Source organism: Zootoca vivipara, chromosome 3, assembly GCF_965207765.1.
Source record: "Zootoca vivipara chromosome 3, rZooViv2.hap1.1, whole genome shotgun sequence".
In the NCBI taxonomy this organism is placed as follows: Eukaryota; Metazoa; Chordata; class Lepidosauria; order Squamata; family Lacertidae; genus Zootoca; species Zootoca vivipara.
In genome coordinates this window covers 55,790,867-55,814,069 of record NC_142586.1, presented here as the reverse complement: position 1 = coordinate 55,814,069, position 23,203 = coordinate 55,790,867, and the positions used below count along the sequence as shown (strand labels likewise).

The following is a 23,203-nucleotide window of genomic DNA, read 5'->3' as shown; positions in this document are numbered from 1 at the left end:
TAAAAGGCTGGGAGTTAGAGGGAAGTCAGGTTTGTTAGGTTAGTAAAACTACTCTTGTTCTTTATTAAATGACTTGTTATTGTTTGGTATTTCCAAACAAGGGTTAAATCCATAGAGAAAGCTGTCCTGTCTGTGCCACTTCCTCTCACCACAAGAGGAAATGGGTAACCAAGTCTTTGTCCAGGTGAAATTCAGTACCCGAGGAGCTCTGAGCTGATTGCTCCAGCCAGCACAGGGCTTTAGCCTCTCTTGGTTCAGTCCTGAATGGAGTCTGAAACTAGCATTTTTTCCCTGTACCAATAGTTTATGTTTTGTAACTAAGCAACATTTTTAATTGTTTGGGCATCTTTTGTGACTACTGTATGGAAAAAAGCACAGAAATCTGACCTTTGAAGAGTTATGTAAGTAAACAATTTTGTTACTTAATGTGTGCTATGCTAGGGAAGTGGGATAGCTTGGAAAGATCTTTTAAAAGGGGACACTTTGGGGCTCACTGGAAGGGCACATTTTAAAGGTTTCACAACCTATATTTCTATGCTTTTCTTTGCTGCTTATTTTGTGATGTTAAATCTCCGCTGGGGTTCTCTCACAAGAGAGTACTTGCCCCAAACTTGGCTTCCAAGATTTCAACATAAAAAAACAAGCTGAGTTTAAATTTTTTATGAATGTGATCACATCTGGGGAGTGATAGGTCAGCAGTTTGCTGGCTCACCTCTCATGCTGGCTTAGTATTACAATAAAAGCTGAGCCTCTGTAAATTTTGGGGAACATTACAGGAAGTGGATCAAGTAAAGTTAATATACAGTCGTACCTTGGAAGTGGAATGGAATCAGTTTCGGAAGACCATTTGACTTCCAAAACATTCGAAAATCAAAGCTCCTGCAGCCAATTGGAAACCACGGAAGCCCTGTTGGATGTTCGGCTTCCAAAACCAGTTCGCAAACTGGAACACACTTCCAGGTTTGTGACATTCGGGAGCCAAAACGTTCGGGAACTAAGCTGTTCGACTTCCAAGGTACGACTGTGCTTTGAGCATTCATCCTGGTTTGTTTGCAACACGATTAGATGATGTTGGCTGTTAATGAGCATCCACTCTTATTTGTTTGTGGAGATGCTAGGTGCCCTTGTATCAAAGCAAATGTTACCACATGCTTTTCAGTGCATTTCCCCCTCACTTTTCATTCTAGCGAAAGGTTAAATCTTTTGGGGATGCAGGTTTGTTGTGCATTTGCCTTTAATTGCCTGAATTTGCTGGTATGTGACTGAATCCCACTCAGAAACAGCACACTGTGGAAATACCCTCTGAGTCTACTTCAGGTCATGTTCATCACCAGTAATTCTACTATATTGTTGGAGGATACCTTTATTAATAATTCCACTACAGTGTGAAGAGACTACCTTTATATTTTTTATTAGTCCTTAGTTCTGTTTTATAACGCATTAAAGGCTTTTAATATTTTGCCAACAGGCCTGGGACACTTGAACGCTCTTAAATGCCACACACCCTCATTGAGAGGAAGCATTAATTCCCACAGTGAATGTTTCTCGGTGTCATTATCCTTACAGTTGAAAATAAGATGCTTAAGTGAAATTATATGAATCGTACAATTAAGCTGTTCAGAGTTAAATCTGAATTCTTGTTAAAATCTATAGCAAATCTGCTGCTTTCAATGGGACAAGGCATTACGGGGCTCGCTTATCAAAGCCAGTTTAATATTTCCTTGTCAGGTGAATAGGTATTTGTTTTAAAAGCAATCATTCCAGCATGGCGAATCAATGAGCCTCTGCAAGCAATAAGCTCGGCAGCGAGCAGAGCTGTCATAAAGCATGTGCTGGTACAAGTGTTTCAGATGTTTTATGGCCTCCTACATAAGCAGCAAGTGACAGTGAGGCAGAGCGCTTTAAGACTGGCCATGGCTCAGTTAGCCTAAGTACTAACAAGGATATTTAAATGTATAATTCTGCTCTAGTTCCATTCCATTAGAGTAGAAAATGAGATTTGGTTACTCTGCTTGACAAAGCTACTTGATCCCACTGTGCTGCCCTCAGATGAGCTTCGGCTAGGCCTCAGGCCAGCAACTGATTTTGAGTGGGCTCCACAGATGAGTACCCAGAAAGGCATGTAGCTTCTGCCTGATGGTCCTTGGATAATGGTTCTGTGCACAAATGTATTTCATTTCTCTGCAGATAGGTAAGTTACCGAATTGGAACTCAGCTGAATTAGAATGAAGCATATTAGTATAAATGACATTGCTCAGATGTAAATGGCAGAGAAGACATTGCTTGGATCAGGCAATGGCAAGATCAGCATGGAAAGGAGATTTTGCATATCGATCAGAATCCAGAACTGGTCCGTGAACAAATTGTAGACAGCTGGGGGTATGTCTTATGGAGATTGCACTTCAAAGACCCAAATTTATACATAAAAATGGAGACCATAGGCTGTTTTGCCGCTGCCACTATGAGTCTAGCAACTGACTTGTTAATGGCTCTTGCTGCACAATAGGTCTGCCAGCAGGCTATCTGTTATTCAGGTTATCTCTTAGCTATACTAGATAAACCTTGAGCTCTTGAGAGAAAGTACCGATGATGTTTAATTCACCTTCTCCGTATCGGAATCTTGACTCATAGGAAAAACAATTTTTAAGCAAAGTGTTGACATTGCTATCAAGGGAATTGATCTGTTATTCAGATGGGTGTATAACTTGGTGGTAGAGTAGATACAGCACATGTGGAAGACTTAATGTGCAGCCCCTGGCACCTTCACTGAAAAAAGTAGTTCAGGGAGCAGGTTTGATGCCAATAAGAGGAGTGGACTTCTAGATGGAGCACTAAGCTGAGTGCAGAGTGCAGTGCCAAACAGTGTGTGTGTGTGTGTGTGTGGCATTATGCAGATGCTTGTTATACACCAGTAATGGTGGAGATCCCTTTTCCCCCCCTGAAGGTCACATTCCCTTGTGGGCATCCTCCTGAGAGCTCCTTGCCAGTGGCAGGCAGGACCAAAGGTAACAGCAGTGAGTGTGACTCTTATAGCATTAGAACAGGTGCGTTCCAGCCATGCAAAAGTCTGAGGGCTGTACACTCCCTCCCTCACAGTTCAGGGGCACATGCCAGTCAGGCGAATGTACTTGAGAAGGCATGGGGTAATGCTGGGGAGGGATGTGGCCAGGGGAAGGGGGTGCCCCAGGGAGAGACCCAGGGGCCGGTTAGAAAGGCCTGAGGCATGCAATTGGCCCTGGACCCTGAAGTTGTTTCCAGAGCCATGCTGTGACACAGTGGGTCACTGTGTTAGCTGGAAGGTTAGTGGTTCAAGCCAACCCAGGGACGGCTGTGGGCAGAATTGCCGCATTGCATGGGGTTAGACTAGATGACCCCTGGGGTCTCTTCCAATTCTGAATTGCGCTCATTAGAACAGGCTGGTGCTAAATGTTAACAGCTGTACAAAGGAACTGAAATTGCTGCTCCCGAAGCTAAGCGGATAGTTTCTGCAGCTCAGCTTCCAGTAGTGTTTAAGTAAATAGTCCTTAAAGTTGTAATTCCCTTTGCTCATTATCTCAACTAGCTCAGAAGTGCTCCAATACACAAAGTTTCACAAGTAATGGGAAGATCAGTGGGTTTGTTTGTTTTTTGTTCAAAGGAAAAAATACTAAGCTAAGTAATTTAAGTGTAACAGGGAGAGTGCTTCCATGAAATGACAAGCTGCCTTGCAGGTTGTTGTGGGGGAAAGTTAACATGGCCAATGTGCAAGATGGTCTGGAGTTCTTTCTAGTTACAGGTAGGTAGCCATGTTGGTCTGACGCAGTCAAATTTTTTTTTTAAAAAATCCTTCCAGTAGCACCTTAGAGACCAACTAAGTTTGTCATAGGTATGAGCTTTCGTGTGCATGCACACTTCTTCAGCTCATACCTATGACAAACTTAGTTGGTCTCTAAGGTGCTACTGGAAGGATTTTTTTAAAATTTGTTCATATGTCATTAAAACAAGGAGTGACAGATTTTATACATTTGAGAAATCCAAGGAAAGCTGAACTGTATGTGATGGCAGCCATGGGTTAATATTAGGTCTGTTGCTGAATAGCAACAAGGAAAGTTACTGCAATTTAAAACATTGCATTTGGGTGTGTGTGTGTGTGTGAGAGAGAGAGATGAACCTTTCAATAGCCTTCCCTCTTTCGCTCCATTAACGGTGCCCAAGCTGGACTGCTCCTCCCCTTCTAATAATGTGTGCCCCACCTCTGAAACCCTCCAGCTGCCAGCAGTCGCCAGAACTTTCCCACAAAACTCTGGCTATTGCTCTTTTACCTTACATGGTGATGTTGCTTTGAGCTAGGTTAATGTAAATGGAAGTACAGTGGTACCTCGCAAGACGAATGGCCTGCAAGACGAATTTTTCGCAAGATGAATGCGTCTTGTGATCTGATGGTGACTCACAAGACGAATTCATTTTGCGAAAAATTCTTCTTGCAAATCGCGGTTTCCCATAGGAATGCATTGAAATTTAATTAATGCGTTCCTATGGGCAAAAAAAGAAATTTCAATGCATTCCTATGGGAAACCGTGATTCGCAAGACGATTTTTTCGCAAAATGAATTGACTTGTGGAACGAATTAAATTCGTCTTGCGAGGTACCACTGTACGTACTTAACTGGCCAGCTAAGGCCATAATCATAATCCATTTAGATGGGTGTATTATTATTACAGTGGTGCCTCACTAGACGAATTTAATTCGTTCCACGGGTCTATTCTTATAACGAAAAATTTGTCTAGCGAATCCCATAGGAATGCATTAATTTTTTTTTAAAAAAAATTGCCCATAGGAACGCATTAATTGAATTTCAATGCATTCCTATGGGAAACCGCGATTCGCTAGACGAATTTTTTGTAAAACGAATTTGTCTAGCGAGGCAACCTCCGCTAGAAAAATCCTTTCTTTAAGCGAAAATTTTGTCTTACGGGGCGTTTGTTAAGCGAGGCACCACTGTAGTATTATTATTATTATTATTATTATTATTGTTATTATATTGGATCTGATTGGGTGGTTTCCTCTTAGAGAGTCTACCTTCATCTATACAGAGTCACCATTTTGGAAAACACCCTCACTAACCCCCTCCCCCCCAATAAACCCTCTATACCAGGGCGGTCCAACTTTTCATACCAAGTGTGCCGCAAGACAACTTTGACAAGGAAGCCATGGTCCTCACACTGCCTTGTTGCATGCACACTGGGAGCGTGGGTGGAGCAAGGCCAAAATTAGATGTTAAGTGAGTTGCTGGGCTTTGGGAAGGCTGCAAGGCTCTGGCAGGATCCTAGAGCCCTCCTACTTCTTTTCCAAAGCTGAGAAAGTGCTAACTAGGCCTTGGGAAGGAGGACCTTAGGACGCTGTCAGAGCCATCATGCCTCCTTCCCAAAGCCCAGCAGCTTGCTTACACAGCTGTGGGAAGGCAGCACAAGGGCTGCAAGGGAGGGGTGTCAAATGTTGCTGAGGGCCACCAAAAAAAGACCTCGGGGGCTGTGGCCCATAACAATATAACGAGAGTGCTGCATTAGAATATCTACTCTGTTTATCATAGCAGTTTCATGAAATGTAAAATCCAGTGTACATTTTTGACCTCCTGGTTAATTAGTCTGATGTGAGAATGGCCTAACAGCAAGTCATAGAAGCACCATTTATGACTCCAAGCAGGTTTGATTTTGATTGGGAGCCATCCTAGGCTGCAACATGAAAACAGCACCTCTTTGCTGTGTGGGTTGATATCGGCAAACTCAATTAACAATTGCTGGAATGCAAAAGCCATTGTTGGGGTGTGTGGCGGCACAAAGATCAAATTGAGACTGAGAATTTCATCTAAATTTAACTCAAAAACAAGATTTGAAAAGCCCAGGGCATGCTCGCCTTGGCTGCGCTTATTAGCAATGACAGCCAGAAGCAAAGAAACTCGCTATATTAAATTAAGAAGAAAAGGAAGACAGCATGTTATTCAGTATAATTAATTTGCAACACTGAGAAAGTGAGACCGCTTGAGACCCAGTATTTGCTTTCATTATTGGAGAGATGCTCTTAATTAAGACAAGACAAACTGAAATGATCAATTTAATTTGTGTTCAAACTAACTTTGATGAGAAAGAAAGAGGTGGTGGTGGTGGTGGGGTGGGGATTCTAATACTAAAAAAAGAAAATGCTGTGAAGTTCACACAAGAAAAGAATTCTATAGAAATAATGTAAAAAAAAAAATGGCACCGCACAATTTCTTTGTACTTCTGAGGCCAATCTCAGAAGGATGGCCGAATCTAACTCTGTGCATGGATTCCATTTGGGAGCATATGAATCTGCTCTAGAGTGAGACTATTGATCCATCTAGCTCAATATTGCCTGTGGTATTGACTATGACTTTCTGGGGCTTCCGGGAAGAAGATGCTGGCTGTTAAACCTGGTGCCTTCTGTATGTATGTCCACAGATTCTTCTATCACTGAGCTACTATGGTCCTCTGAGCAGAACACATGCTTGCCATAGCTGCCAAGTACCCCGTTTTCCCCGGGAAACCCCCATTTTTTCTTACCTTTTCCCGGTGGTCCCACGTATCACTTCGTCTCCTGTTATTCTCCCTTATATTCTCCTGCCAGCGGCCTTTTTTTCTGATTTGCCCATCTATGGGCACCGAAAATGGCCGGCGCCGGCTTTGAAAGTCGCGTCTACACATGTCCGGAAGTGCATAGAGCGACTTCCGGTGTCAGCGGCGGCCATTTTTTGTGCCCATAGATGGGCAGAGCGACACCGGAAGTTGCATCTATGCAACTTCCGGTGTCACGCAGCTGCCGGTCCCGGATTCTGCAGTCAGGAACTTGGCAGGTATGGTGCTTGCCCATATTTGATCACTGGCATTTCCAAATTGGGCTGGGGAAAGGGCTTCAGTGTTTTTAAAAAGGTTAAGATTCCATGAACCAGCTGCTTGGTGGAGGAGGAAAAAGCTGAATCCAGCCCCTGGTGGATTTAAAACTTCTGCATGTTCTACTCTTGGATCAGAGGTGGAAACCATGCAGGGAGAAGTTGTTTGCATACATAGTTCGCTATTGAGCTGGGCTACACATGTGTGAATGATTTGGACTTTGCTGTCCTACACTGAGTTTATGGTCCTTATTTGTACAGGATCTTGCATATTTTACTGGCGGGGAATGTCTATTATACTTGTATGAGGATGCACATTTTTGTATTTCTGTTTGTGGGATTATAGGGACAACTTGGAAACTTAGCTGAGCCCCAGGCTATTTGCTGTCAGGGTAGTGAAACTTTCATTGCAGATGAGCAGTTTGGCATATTTCTTGTTTTGAGAGGCTTCATGTGGCCCACTGGGCAGAGCCAGTGATTAGCAAGGAAAAATCTGTATCTGCAGGTAGCCAATCTGGAAGGTTTTTAGTTTAAGGTGAAACTCGGCATAAGAAAAAGCATTATAAGCCTGGAAGGCAGGCAATGCGTTGCTACCCAAGAGTAGGATTCTTCTGGAAGCCTGGTGGGTTGAGGGACTGTTTAGTACAAAGAAAGTGGGTGGCATTTTAATCTACAGTACAGTGGTACCTCGGTTTACAAACACAATTGGTTCCGGAAGTCTGTACTTAACCTGAAGCGAACTTTCCCATTGAAAGTAATGGAAAGTGGATTAATCTGTTCCAGACGGGTCCGCGGAGTACTCAACCTGAAGCGTACTTAACTCGAGGTATGAGTGTAATTGGTTCCGGAAGACCGTACTTAACTTGAAGCGTACTTAACCTGAAGCGAACTTTCCCATTGAAAGTAATGGAAAGTTGATTAATCTGTTCCAGACAGGTCCGCGGAGTACTTAAACTGAAAATACTCAAACCGAGGCATACTTAAACCGAGGTATGACTGTACTTTATTTTGCTGTTCTGCTCCAAAGGGACTATACTAGTTTCCTGTAACTTTTGCATTGTGTATTTTCCCACTGTCCATTTAAAATATGCATGTATGGAATACAATGTTTGATGTGTTTAATGACTTATGCAAATGTCACTCATTGGTTCACCTGCTGATTTTTCTAATGCTATAAAGTAATTTGGCAAAGGAAAATGAGTATGCCATGTGTGGAATGTGGAATGTGTTAATGTCTTACAGCACCATGGGCACCAAAGAGCAGCTATATATTTTTAAAAAGCACATAACATTATAAAGCTGTTCAAATGATATATTAGGATTTCAATTCAACATGATCTTTGTAGCAACATTGCACAAATTCCTTAGGCAGTGAACAGTGTCATTCCCATAACTCCCTCCCTACCAGACATGCAAAGAAAACTTTGAGTCCTGCATATCATGGAAAGAGTGCATTACACAGAGTATAGAAAACACTAGCCGAGTGCACGGAAAACATTCAGAGGCAGGGAAACAATACTGTTTTCTTAAAATGTCCCGATAGCTTTACTGTGAGTTTTTTTCATTAATCTGACACAGCGATGGTGGACTTAGGCTTGTTTGTTTGGATCTGGGGTTGTCAAAACTAACACATTGGGCTTCTCCATATGTAATGTAGAAGATGCCCAAACCCTCTTCACAATACCCTTTCTCCACTTCCTGTGAAATTACTATTATTTATTAAACTTCTTAGTTGCTTTATCTTGCCCAGGGCAACACAAAGCGACTTACAACCAAATACAGAAAGGTAGCACACTTTCCTCTGCAGAGACATGCATGTGCTTCAGATGCTGGCACGGCACATGCATCTCCCTGTAGGGACATACTGAACATGAGACTACAGGTTTGAGACCAGAAACACTTAAACTGCTTGTTATAACAAAGTACAAAAAGTAATGACAGCACAAGTAATATTAAAATGGTTTCTCTATTCCAATTAATCAGGCCTGTGAATCTCACTGCCCTTCGATCAAGTCTTTGTTTCTCCCACCAAAACCTGATGTGGATGACAAATGCCTTGAAGGAAGCCAGTGATCCAGTTACAGTCATACCTCGGTTTAAGTACGCTTCGGTTTGAGTACTTTCAGTTTAAGTACTCCGCGGACCATCTGGAACAGATTAATCCACTTTTCATTACTTTCAATGGGGAAGTTCGCTTCAGGTTAAGTACGCTTCAGGTTAAGTACAGACTTCCAGAACCAATTGTGTACTTAAACCGAGGTACCACTGTATTTGCTCATGAAATTGTTCTGCTGGGCCTGTTCCAGCCACAGAGTGGAAAGGAAAAGTGGAAGTGAGGCCAAAGGTCCCAGAGATGGTCATCCCCAGAGAAAACACCCCCAGGGGAAATTACATTACCCATTACCACTGGCAACCAACACTACAAGGTGGGGTACATAAAACAGGCTATCTTTATCTCAACATGCCCATACAAATTGAACCATATCTCCATTTTGTACTTGAAGACTGTGGGTCTGTGTTAATACAATTCCATTCCTCAAAATACTAAAAAGATTTCACTTCAAACTGAGGGAAAAGACTGACACATCAAACATGAATAGCTTGCAACTTTATTCATTCCAAGGGGAAAATGTTCTTCATCTAATGTTTTGTTTTAGAAGCACACCCTGAAATAGCACCGTTTTGACTATATAACAGGCTGAAGTCAAAATATTTGCAAAAGAGCCTTTTTATTATGAAGGTAATGTGTATATATAGGATTCTTTAAAAATCTGAGGCACTTTTTTGGTTTTAAGTGGTCAGGCTCATATCAGAGTCGGATGATGTCCTGTTAATTTGTAGGGCAAGATAGAGGCTGAACTCCCTTTATCTCCAAGGCTTTGCTGAAGTTAATCTCAAGAGGTTTAGCAGTTCCTTTGGTGAGCTTCATGGATCTAATGCATCCTTTGAAACGGATGTTAGTGGTCAGGCCAAACTGGTTTAGTCCATCTGTGAAGGAAGAAAGAGGGGGGAAAACGAAGGTACTTATTCAGACCTCTCTTCTAAAAATAAACATTTCCTTCATATTTCATTTTCTGTGCAGCATTTATAAGTAGAAAGCAATGTGAGCTGAAGGTGGAATCCAATTGAGTCCTTATGCTCATGGAAGGATTTCTAATCCAGCAGATACCTCTGCTAAGGGACTAGGATGGGAGATGGCTTAGGCTACATGCCAGATATTTAATTGATAATGCATACCTTATGAAAGACAAACTTTGTCAAGTCACACTGCATTTGTTCTTGTGGTACTGAAGGTGTCCTAACTTTTTTTTTTTAAGTAACAGATAAACAGGGAAAAGCACATCTATTGTCTCCACTTTCAATTCATGGTCTTTTTCAGTTTGTTTACATTTAGTGGGACTGGGAGACACTTTTGTCATAGACATACTGTGGTTGGGGGAAAGATACTGGGGGGTTGTTCTTTCGTTCTATTGCCTAGTGTTAGTGTAGGGGTTTATGTCAGCATTACATGGGTAGGTCCTTTGTTTATTTATGTGTTTATTTATATTGATAATGCGAGAGATTAGGGGATTCTGAGGTTGATTGATTGAATGGGGGGTAGGTTGTTGGGTCAGGCTAGCCATATTGATTTGTATGTTGTGCTGTGATGTGATTAAAGGGGAACCATGCCAGGGTGAAGGTGTCCTCTCTTGCTTGTCCCTGTGCCTAGTTTAAGTTTATTGGTAAACTTCTCTAGTAAGGCGGTTTCCCATACATTTTGGTACCAGTGGTCTATGTTCACTCCTGATAGGTCCCTTCCAAAGTCTAGGTACAATATTTCTAGCTGCTGTGAGTAAGTGACTTATGAGTTCCATGTCTTGTGTGTGTGGTTGTCCTGGAAGGTATTTAATAGGGCTAGTTCTAGAGTAGCGTCTATTACCCGTTTTGTTATTTTGGAAATTTTCTGCAGCACTGATACTCAGAAGGATTGAACTTTGGGGCATTTCCACCACATGTGCAGGTATGTGCTGACTTGCCAGCATTTAGATAAGATTCCTGGGTGTATAAGCACCAGCTTCTGTGGTGTTAGGTATAGGCCTGGGTGATGTTTTAATACATCTCCCAGGACTGGTATGCGGGCCAGAGTGCAATGGCTGCTTCACCCAGTGGGGTATTGCAGGTGAAACCGCCACTGCTGCTGAATCCCTTTGCCACCAGCGCACACTGCACCAAAGGAGAAACAAGCTGCAGCTGGGCACTGGTGGCAGAGGGACTCGGGAGTGGCTGTGGTTTCACTTGCAATATACCGCTGGGTGAAGCCACCATCGCACTCTGGCCATCATACAATGGAGGGAGGAACAAGCGCCACGTTCAAACTTCTCCGTTGAGGGGCACGCAGCTTCCTGCTCCTCAGTGGAGAAGTCTAGCAGAGACCGTACCCTACCTCCACCTTGTGAAAGATGGGGGCTCTGTTATACCTCCATTGACGAGGAGGCAGGCCCCCCCAACGTGAGCCAAAGGACCGGGCAGGTGGATTTCTGTCCTCCCCTGCCCATGTGAATGAAGCTTAACAGGGTCCATGTGCTTGGCTGCCTTTGCCTGAGATGGTGGGCTGCATATTTCCCCTGGGGTGGTCAGATGCAGGGCATCTGCTCAGGCAGGCTGGACTTTGAGGGAGCCACTCTCCGTAGCTTGTTACCTCCAGGGGCGGAGAGACTCCCTTGCGCTTGGCGGGAGGACAAAGCTGCATTGACCAGAGCCCTACGAGGCACCAGCGTGAAACCAGTTCAGCTCTTCCAGCAGGAATGGCAGTGATTTCAGCCAAGCACCAGGGCCAATGTAGCTTTGTCCCTCTTTTTCAACATGCCAGACATGGAGAGGAAGAGATCTTTACTCTCCGCTTCTCCCCCCCCCCCCAGCTGGGAAAGGCATCGGACGGGGGATCAGAGAAGGCGCTGCGCCTTCTCCGAAGCCCCATCCGATGCTCCGGGTGTCTGCGGCGTGGCAGCGGGGGGGGGGGAGAATCTCCCGCCTCGCACACAGCCGGCATCGGCGCTTGCTCTCTTGGCTCGGGGCAGGCAGGCGGCAACAGCCCCGGAGCCGATAGGAACTGCCTGCCTGCCTGCCCCGAGCCAAGAGAGCAAGTGCCGCCGCCACCGCCAGTCCCCCGGAGCCTATAGGAACACATTAAGTTTCAATGTATTCCTATGGGAAACCGCGACTCGGAAGACGAATTTTTTGTAGGACAAATTGACTCCTGGAACGAATTAAATTCATCTTGCGAGGCACCACTGTACAATAACACTATTGATGACAAAAAGGGAAATAATGGAGTATAAAGAAGGGTAATTGGAGCTTTATGATATACAGGTGGGGAACTTGTAGCCCTCCAGATGTTGGTCCTGATTTACGACTGCTGGCTTGGGCTGCTAGGTATCTTAGTCCAACAACACCAGGAAGGTCACAGGTTCCCTATCCCAACTGGTCTTGTTTGCCAAACATTTGGTGGTTTAGGTTAGTTTTGATTCACTGCAAAGTGGCTGGACTACCCATTTCACTAGCAGGTGTTGTTTTTCAGATTTTTATTTCTTTACCTCATGAAGCATGGGATCCAGACAAGATAGTTCCACAGATTTTATGTTATTTATTTTTCTTAATATGCATAGACTGCTTGTTTGTTTAAAACAACAACACCCTCAATAGGTTTCCAAAAATGTAAAACAATAAAATCAAGAGATATTTACAACCTTACTTTTTGTATGGTAAAACACTAAAACAGATTAAAATTACCTCAAATTCCTAAGCATCTGGGTAGGCTTGCCCAAACAGGAATCTTTTTAGCAGGCACCCAAAAAAGATCAAGTGCCACGGAAGCCCTCCATAGAATGCATTGCAGTAGCAGTGGATGAACCGCTGTGGGAAGGCTTTCCTGACCCTCAAATGCCTGTAGCTGTTGAGCCAGTCACAGTGAAAAAAAGGCACTTGCAGTTCCTGAGTCTCCAGTGACACAGCTGGACCCCCAAACTATGAACCTGCTCAGTCCGGGGTGGGTGAGAATAATGCTACTCCATCCGGAGTAGGCAACTGAGCTACTAATCCACAGTGCCTCTATTTTTGCCAAGATTCAAACTCAGCTTCCTTTTCACCATCCATTTCACCAGTGCATCCCAGCAATGGCCCAGGGGACTGCACAATCTCTCCACGTTCAGATGTCTTGGAGAAATAGAGCTGAGTGTAATCAGCATACTGATATCATCTCACCCTGAAACTCCTAATGACTGCTTCCAGCGGCTTCCTGTAGGTATTACATAGCGCTGGAAATAGTATAGGGGGCTGAAAGGCACTCTCCCAAGGCTATGTCCTGGACTCTGCCTTGAAGGTAGATTAGAACCACTGTGATACAGTGTCTGCATTTCCCATTCCACAGAGGCAGTTCAGGAGGATACTATGGTGAATGCAGTATCAAAAGCTGATGAGAGATCAGGAGCCAGGTCACACTCTCCCTGTCCTGCTTTTTGCAGAGGTCATCCATCAGGGATGAAACACATTGAAAAACATACCCTATTTGACGATCACTGGATCTTGAGTTTGTGTACTCACCAGGATATCCTCCAACGAAGACAGGATCATTAGTCTCTGCTGAAGTGGAAGCTGCATTCGGACTGATCCCTTCTACATGCTGGCCATCTACTGTCAAAATTAAACGGTGCTTCAACTTGTGTGCTATAATCCTGTGCCACTTTCCATTACACAAGCTACCTGGAACAGCAGGTTCATAGATGGCAGAGAATCGACCTGCGCCATTATCGACATGGAACATCACCTGGCAAGCAAATTACAGAAACAATTAGGAAAACCAATTAGCTCTAGAAACAAAGCAAAACAAAATGTAATCTGCTAATTGCAAGGCTGGCTGCTATGCTGTCAGATGGGATCTGCCTTAAAGCTATGAGTTGATATACAAGGTATAAAAGCAAGAGACTATGTCATGTTTATGGTGTAGATCCTAGCCCATTAAAGGCAGTAGTGGCTTGGTTATCCTCTCCAGCTAAAACAGTGTTTAAATACTTAATCAATGTAAATGGATGAATTTGTGCTGTACTCAAAGATCCACTTGAAATTAATTTGCAGCTTTAGAACCCATCTTGGCAGGAAAGCTGAAAATTATGGGCATAATGTTTGTCAATTTACTGTTGCCAAACTAAAATGGGTAATAGACGCAAAATACTGTTTCAGCGGTGGATTTGATGATCCAAGCGTTTGCAAGAACTTTAGCAACTTGCAAAAGGTTTCTCTGTTAGCTGTACTGGAATGTGTGGCACACAATAGTTTCTATGCAGAATTTCCTTTAGAAGAACCGTGATGAGGTTTGGAAAGGCAAACAGAAATTTCATCATAAGGGATCTGGTTACCTATTCCTACAAACCTGGTTAGGTGCTAAAGTGATATTCTAAATGTGAAAGTGGGACAGAGCAGCCAGGCTCTGCCCTGCAAGTCAGAGTGACACCCATATGTAAAGACCCTATTGGGCTTCTTCAGTTGGCCTGCAACGACCTCAAAATGCCAAATGAAACCCTTTTTACACTTCACAAGAAGTACGGAGTCCCTTGGCGATACCTGGTTTTCAGCTAAACATCGTGATTTTTTGCATAGCCAGGTCAAAAATTATGAAACTTATCATGATATGGACTTCAAACCAGTTTTGGATGGTATATTGATGATATTGCCTAGCCCTGGTACTGGTATAAAGACAATATCTTGTTGTAGAGCTCCAGGTGCTTTAGACTACAACTCCTCTTATATCCTTGACCAGCAGCAGCAAATGAGGTGGTGTGGTGCTGTGCACCTGGCCTTCCAGCAGCACGGGGGCTGCTGTTTACTGGGCAGAGCAGGATGAGGTGGGGAGGAGGGGGAAGATTGGTGTTATGTAGCTCATCAGTCGAGCCAATCTGGTGCTCCCACCTTCCCACTGCCTCACCCCTCCCAGTAAGCAGCAGCACTCCACTACTGTGAAGCCAGGTATGCAGCACTGGCTCACCTCCCCAATCACTCCTGCCCATGCCTGTTTTCCATGCTTGCTAGGGCTGACAGGAGTTGGAGTCCAGAAAATCTAGAAGTCAGCAAGTTAGGTAACGCTGGTTTACATAAAGTGGTTGAAAAACAAAAGATCGTCTGACACAGTTCTCATAGCGCCATACTCACATTTTCATCTACCAACTCAATGCCAAGCCCATCCATTTTTTGGCTGCTGATCCCCAAGAGGACGCCATTTGTCCGAGTTGTGCGGAACTCAAACTCCACTTGCAAATCCAATCCTACTTTATATGCTCCAACTGAGAAGTGAGGAAGAAAGGCTGTGTCAAGTTTAGAGGCTTGGAAATAACACCAGTAATATTTTTCCACGTCATACAAAGACTCGTAATAATGTTGTTGCCACAGTAACAGAAAATACATGGGGGCACAGGTACACTGAACTCCTAAGCCCTTTCCTTCAACAAATGTTTAATTTGCCAGCAATGGAAGACTGGCTTTCAGCCTGGGCTTGATAGCTTCAGTGGGCTCTACTGCCCTAGCAAGGTAGAAGATAAAGGATGAGGACATGAAATGTTGGTATCCATCTGTCTCGAGAGACAATCTGTTGGTATCAGTGTGTCTTTAATGCCTCTGGGGGTGAAGTTTAACACCTGAATAATCCTGTCACCATAGGAACATTTCTGTTCATATAAGAGTTCAATGTGATTTTGAGAGTGCATAAGCTGAAGGGGAGGGCAGGGGAAGCCTTGCTCCATGAATGTGAATTCTGTTTCACTCAAGGGAGGAAAGTTAGAATCCAAGTCATGCTCTTTGATAAAATAAAATAAGATTATTTAAAGAGATATCAATGTTTTAGAATTGTGGGGTTTATAGTTATAACTGCACAAGTTCTTTTAAATTGCATTCTTGATATTATTTCATTCATTAAAAGAACGTTTACAAAATGTAATCATAGCAGCCGCAATCCTGCGCAAGACCTGATATTACTACTGCTGAACAAAGTACATTTCAACAAGCCTTGCACAGGTAGCAATCCCTGTGGGCCATCATAAAAATCTATATTTCTTTCATTTTGTTTCTTCACTTCTCAGCCTTTATGCTTCGATATATTCATACCTCCCTTGGCAACTGTCTTCTTAGGGGGGCCCAACCATGATTTCTGAAGAAGAATTATAACAATCCCCTGGTGCTCCATTTTGGAACAAAACCTCATATAACATTACCTGTTTTGGCAAACCCTGTTCCTGAAAAGTATGTTCCTTTCTGTGGATTGGCAAAGCACTTTCCGACATTGTAGCTGGAGGTAGGATTATCCAGGTCAACAGGAGATTCTGTCATTTGGAAATTTCGCATGCATCCATCAATGCTATAGACAACCTGAGTAAGGGTGAAAAGGGTGTTAGTACAGTGAGGGGGGAAAGTATTTGATCCCCTGCTAAATTTGCCCATTTGCCCTCTAACGAAGAAATGACCAGTCCATAATTTTAATGGTAGGTTTCTTGTAGCTGTGAGAGACTGATAACAGGAAAAACCCCAGAACGACATCTGCTACAGGACTCAGCTCCGGCATTACTGGAACACCTTGAGACCTGCTTCCTCATGGATGGATGGATGCCACTCTGGTAACACCTTGGACCAGAGAAACAGCTTGGACCACTTGAGTGATGTTTACCATGCCAGCATTGCTAGCCCCTGCAGATGGGTATTGCTTGGAAAGGAATAAGTTACTCAGCCTCAAAGGGGAGCTTAAGGATGCAGTTTTTGCACTGAGTGTACCTCAAGTCTCTTAAAGGACACCGGAAGCAAAATGCTCACCCTTTTGTTGTGTGTGGCTACACCATGTGCATGACAGTGATGTCACGGAACACATACGATGCGTGAGGATTAAAAAAAAACACACAAAAATTTGTCTTCACTTACGGGACCAATTCTTTTAGTTGTATAATTAACTGGCAATCCTCCAACATACAGCATCCCCACTACATCCAAAATGTCAGCTTTCTTTGGGCTTCTGGTCCTGTTTGTAGCACCGTCAACTAAAAGGACACCTTCTTGCTTGGTTCGGAATATTTTTATCTGGAAAAAAGATAGAAGTTTAGTACACCGCTGCTGCTGCTGCCGCCACCACTATATCCAAGGTTCCAATCCTATTCATACTGCTTGAGAGCAAGACCCATTGAACACAGTGGAATTTACTTTTGAGTTAATAGGGATATGATTTGGTTTGTGATGCAACATCCCTCATATTTGAACGAATGCTAAGTTACCTTCCTTTCACTTAATAGGATTGCGTGCTGTCAGTAGCAGATGGCGTGGTGGCGATGTGCCACTTGACTGCTGTTAGGTCTCTTCGCCGCAGCTTACAAGAAGAGAGTGGCGGAGGCAGCAGGGAGGTTGAAGTGGTGTGTTTGGACCAAGGAATCTTGCCATTGCCACCTTGCCAGTCTTCCTCTACACAACTTATGGTAGGTCAGATGAGTGGCGAGCCTCACCACAATGTCCGCTACTGTGTGCAGTGCAATCATATGCATGTTTACTCAGAAATAAGCTCCACTATATTCCCTGGGATTTGCTTTTAGGTGACTATATTTCTGCACCCTTAGACTGAAATCCTACACAGAAGTAAGGTCTTTTGGTGTCTGCTTTTGACAAACACGCTTAGGATTGCACTGTTATATTCTGAGGACTGAGGTGCTTAGGGAAATGACATTCACTTAAAAAAAAGGAGTACTTATGAAACTGGGAAATGGCATGTATTCGTAAGACATTGCATAAGCAATCGTAATAACCACAACGTTTTTTTGACAACATTCTCCTGACTTGTGGTATTCAGAGGCACCCTCCCTCTGGCAGTGGCTAATAGCTATTGATAGTCTTATGCTCCATGAAATACTAGTGATGGTGTGGAATAGTACTGTTTGGTCTTCTAGAAAGCACATTAATCCAAGTGAGCAAGCAAGCAGGTAGACAGGGGCGAAACTGGCTGAGCATTCTGCTTTCAACAGAAGCCAACCAGAAGCTAACAACTAGGACTTCTGGTGAATAGCAACGTTTGCAATACACATGACATTTATGTTTGAATAAACCCTATGAAAATATTCATGTCTCGTTTTTCTGCCTTGCTTGATTTGGATCCAGACTTTGCTCCCACTGGTGACAGCTTCCTGCCAATCCCACCTTCCCCTATAGTCCCAGGCAACGTCCAGGAATCTGCTCCAGAGGAAGGGTTGGAACAGGGGTGGGGATACTATCCACTTCTGCCAGTGGGATCCATCCCTTCAATGGGTCAAAAATGTCAGAAGTCATTCCTTTTACAGACAGCTAGGATTCGATCCAATCTCTTCCTTCCACAGTGCTTCCTCATTTGGGATCCCCCTCCCTGTTCCACACATAACCTAATTGTATAGGTGCTGACCATCATTGCTTCATACCTTGTGCCACTGGCCATCATTGATTTTCTCAGGAATCATTGTGCTGGTGTTCCCATGGCCCAGGTCATAACTGAAGTATGGAAAGCCATTCTTTATTTGAACGGTGGCAAAATCAGCATGATTGATCCGAGCCATATAGAAGAGCAACCCATTTTCAGCCTGAGTTCGGATTTCAAATTCAATGGTAAGTCTATGCATTTGGAAAAAAGAGCACAAAGTCAGGAAGCATTAATCTGTTTTATCTTTCACTCCTCGTCATAAAACTAACATTGCTAAAGGCAACATTATTTATAAGACAAACAAAACCAAGATACCCATTTCCTATTTCTGAACTTTCCAAGGTGTATGTATACAGCATTCATTCACTTACTGCTTAGACTTGATTTAGAGCTAAAGTAATATTGTCTTTATGTGGTGCAGAAAAATAAGGGATAAAAACTTATCCCTCTGCCCACAAAAGGCCAATAGATCACCTTAAGAGCAAACATGTTTTCAGTTTACTGAACTGGATAGGTGCGAGTTCTGATTAGAATGGGGTTTGCCATTCCATCATCCAAAAGCAAGTCTGGATCCAGACCCTTATATGAAAAACATAAAATAGATGAATTCAAACAATAATTAGCATCCAAAGAACATTTTAAAAATCTCATGGAAGGCTCTGAGGCTGTCTTCTATATACATAATTGAAACTGAAACTGATATTCTTAATATCAGTTTATGTGTAAATGTGTAAATTCATATTTCAAAATATTTACTGTAAAAAAGGATTCTTAATAGTGTAATCCTATGTATATCTCCCCAGAAACAATTCCCGTTGATTTTAATGATTCTTAGTCCCAAAGGATTAAGTGTCTATAGGATTGCAACTTTAAGTGCCCATGATTGCAGTTTAAATAATTCTAGGAAATTAGTGACTTCCAGGAAGAACAGAAATGTTCTTGTCTGTGACTTACTAAATATAGACCAATTAATTCTGTCTCCTTGGCACTTTTGCTTTATTATTTTTTTGCTCTGCTGGGCTTTTTCAGGAATGAGACACATATTAAAGAGCTATACTGATTTAGGAAAGGAGCTTCAAGTCTAACATGGAATTCTTGCTAAGTGTAGCATCTGTTGAGCTGAATTTTAGAAGAAGAACATTTCATATGGTCATTTTGTGCAGCATGAAATGAAGAGAAACTTGTACAGCTCCTTCAATTGTGGCTGTCCTGCCTAAAAGCATTCCCAGCATTACTCATCCCACACTACTCTATCTACCACAATGAATTTCACCACCATATCATCTCAAAATGGAACATACTTATTCTTAACTTTGGTGTCATCAAATGCAACTGCAATATGACTGTTCCTTGAGAGGCCAAATTGCTTGCCGCCTTCCAATGTAATTGGCTCCACATCAGCAGCACAGTGTTCCTGCAAAACAAAACACTGCCATCATCTCTTCTTCACTGTGCTGTATTAGTTTATCATGGAGCCCTCCCCACACACTCTTAAGGAAAGCAGGTCACATTCTGTATGACGGGTGGACCATGCCAGTATCTTAGTTTTGTAAATGGCAGAATTCACTTTGAACAACACAGGAGACGCATCCTAAAACAATGTTTCTCTTTCTTCCTGTGCTTGCCTTTTTGGTTTAAAGCTGAAGTAAGTAATACTGCAGACCCAATACTACACCTGCTTTTGGGGGCATACTATCATCATAGGTTAGGTGAGTGAAGCAAACTCAGCTTTTTATGTCATAAGCACAGAAGACAAGCCCTGCTGGATCAGCCCAATAACCCACCATCCTGCTTTCACTAGGGACCTGGGTGGCACTGTGATCTAAACCACTGAGCCTCTTGGGCCGATCAGAAGGTCGGCAGTTCGAATCCACGCAATGGAGCGAACACCCGTTGCTCTGTCCCAGCTCCTGCCCACCTAACAGTTCGAAAGCATGCCTGTGCAAGTGGATAAATAGGTAAGGTATGGTGGGAAGGTAAATGGTGTGGAAGCAGTTTAGTCATGCTGGCCCCCTGACCCAGAAAGCTGTCTGTGGACAAAAGCCAGCACCCTTGGCCTGAAGCGAGATGAGCGCCGCAATCCCATAGTCGCCTTTGACTGGACTTAACCGTCCAGGGGTCCTTTACCTGGGACACCTGAGGTGAGGAGGACCTGAGTTTCCCTCTGGTTTCTGGCAACTGGTATGCAGAAGCATGCTTCGGAATTCCCTCTCTTAAATTTTATGTGAAAACTATTTTTTTTTACATTTGACACTCTAGCTACAGGTGTAAGTAAATCAGTGCCATGTACTAAACGAACATGAATTCCATATTATATGTTTTCCGCTTCTAGTGGATATGCTATGAAGAGGATAAATGACTAGGCTGACACAAGCAATTCACAAGAGAAAAATGTTTCAGGGCAAAAACAGGTCCAAATATACATATTACAAAACATTTTGTTTAATAGCCCCGGGTAACCACTTTTGTCTGCTTTTATTCTAATTCAGTGGAGATTAGACCGCAATGTGTGGAGTTCTGTCCATAAAACATTTTCAAAACATCAATTATACATTAGCAAACAAGACATTTACACTTTAAAGAGGATTCTCCTTCCTTTTATGCTTCAGCAACATGCAACCAATCACAATGATCTGGGTATCGGCTTTCAAATGGGGGGGGAATGGGGGGGGGATAAACATTCTCTTCAAAAGAGGGCACAAAGATGTTAAAGGCACTTCCAGACATAGTGCTTTCAGAGAAACTGATGTTCTGAATGAAAGTGTTGGCCGCTGAAAATCTGCAAGTTCAGGGTGCCAGTTATGGTTTCTGCAGCTGTTCCAGATGAACCAGCAATATCTACACAGGCTGCTATTATGTCCTGAACAACCAGGTTCATTCTAGACCCCAACAAAGGGAATATTTTTTTATTATGAGGTACTTTTTGCTGCATGTCCTGCTATGAACCAGAAAGTCAAGTCTGGAAGAGCCCCGCTGCAAATGTGTGAGGCTAGTCCTTCAGCAACTGACCATTGGCAAAGGGCAATCTCACACTCCTGTACCTACAGTCAGGTCCACATCTGTTTTAACAGAGCTGCGTATATTTTTTTCTGTCAGTTGCAACTTGAAATGAGGTGTATAGATAACAGCATATACGGGCCCTCCACCATTTGATTGGCATGGACCAGGAAAGAATATAAAGATGCTTAGTGACACCAAAATTGTATGAAATACTACCATGGACCAAAAACATCCAGAGGGAGAAGATGAAAGCATTCATCTTTATTAGAAACGTTACTGGAATGGGAATGTATAGCTTTTTTAAAAGACTGAAACTTTACAGCCATATTCACCGAAGAACAGCTTCGAGAAGGAACCTTTTAATTTAATTCTTTTAGCTGAATTCTTATTGATGTGACATTTCCTGTGAGACAGGAAATTGATACCTTCAGTAGAGCAGTTTGAGCAAATGGGAAGACTGCTGTCTGACTGTCTCACACATTTGTCCGCAAAGCTGCACTACGACGGGCAGGCAGGCGGGAAGAGAAAAAGCCATTTAGTAGCAAAGCAAGAAGATAACATCACTTTGAAACAGCACTGCAGCATCTAGCAGTGTTAAATAAAACCAGGGTGGGGGAAATTGGGAAAAACACTGGGAGATACCGTCACAGTGCCAAAGTCAGCTGAAATGTTGGCGCTCTTCACTTCAGCAGCAAGCAAGTCCTAAGAAGCAGTAAATAACATGAGGCAGAAGCAGCAATCACAGAAGTTGTCTCGCTACACACACACACTAGTGTTTGCAGCAGAAAGAGAGCTACTGTAGGACTCTAATATCCAGAACCCCCAACCTCAAGTTATTAGTTTATTATTTTTAAAATCTTCCTCCTCAGAAATGAAGACTATCCCTATTCAAAATACAAACTAAGCTATGTTTATGCCTGCATTGAACCTGAAACATAAAATACAGGACAAAGCAACAGCAAACAAACTCCAGCAGTTGAAATCCTTTCCAGGAGCAAACAAAATTGTCCAATTGGGGCCCAGAGTGGCATGTGCAGCCCTGCCTGGAGCAGAAGGTTGGAGGGTGGGAGATAATGATTTCCCACCATTTTGTGCTCCACATAGGGCCCTTCACCTCTCCTGTCAGGAGCACACCATGATCACTCCAGCATCATGGAATTAATTAATTAGCTAGCTAGCTTAATCACCCACCCTTTACCATAAATACATTTAAAAACTGATAAAAATCAAAATATTTTTTTTAAAAAAAACATAAAAACATTCCAAAATGGAACAATGGAATATCAGGTCAGCAAAAGAGGTGGGTTGCAACCTCCCCCCAAAAAGAATAGCTTAACTGTAAAACGCCACGGTAAAGAGCATATGGGGACAACTATACAATAAAAATGCTAAACATGCCGTATTTACTTGCATCTAATGCTCACCTTTTTTGGCCAAATTATGTTGCAAAAATTAAGGTGCGCATTAGATTTGAGGGGACATTTACATTCACCAGTAAATACTTTTTTTTGTTTTGTTTCAAGGTTCTGAAACCTGAGGTGCACATTAGACTCGAGTAAATACGGTACTTCTGTGGAGAGGGAGTGCCATAATTTAGGAGCAACCACAGAGAAAGCCGTCTCTCAGGCTGCTATTCCCAGTGGAACTGATCAGGGGTTACAGTTGCTCTGAAAGCCATCTGTGTAGAACGAAGTTAAAAAGGCTAAGCTCGTACCTAGTACATTATGGAATATATCAGAGGTATCTAAGACATTCACTGCTCAGATGACTCAACACTAAAGATATAATCCTCAGGCTGAGGAATATAAAATGAAATTACATTGGTCTAATAAAGCATTGAGAAGTGTGAACATTCCCTTGTGTTTAAAGTTGCCTAA

The 23,203-nt window shown here is 42.9% G+C and overlaps 1 protein-coding gene across 8 annotated transcripts in view; it reads right to left on the bottom strand.

Annotated features, from left to right (window-relative positions):
• Positions 1-8,174: 8,174 nt before the first annotated feature.
• LAMA2 (laminin subunit alpha 2) overlaps positions 8,175-23,203 on the bottom strand; it is a 372,327-nt gene continuing 357,298 nt past the window's right edge. For 7 of the 8 annotated variants that reach the window (XM_035109029.3, XM_088666122.1, XM_088666125.1 and 4 more), the window contains 7 exons: positions 19,628-19,740; positions 18,328-18,517; positions 16,817-16,972; positions 16,120-16,273; positions 15,065-15,195; positions 13,463-13,685; positions 8,175-9,871 (listed from right to left, as the gene is read on the bottom strand). In XM_035109029.3, coding sequence (XP_034964920.3) covers positions 9,714-9,871; positions 13,463-13,685; positions 15,065-15,195; positions 16,120-16,273; positions 16,817-16,972; positions 18,328-18,517; positions 19,628-19,740 — 1,125 coding nt within the window. In that variant the 3' untranslated portion in view covers positions 8,175-9,713. The remainder of the gene's footprint in view (positions 9,872-13,462; positions 13,686-15,064; positions 15,196-16,119; positions 16,274-16,816; positions 16,973-18,327; positions 18,518-19,627; positions 19,741-23,203) is intronic. The other variant, XM_088666129.1, reaches the window with a different exon arrangement.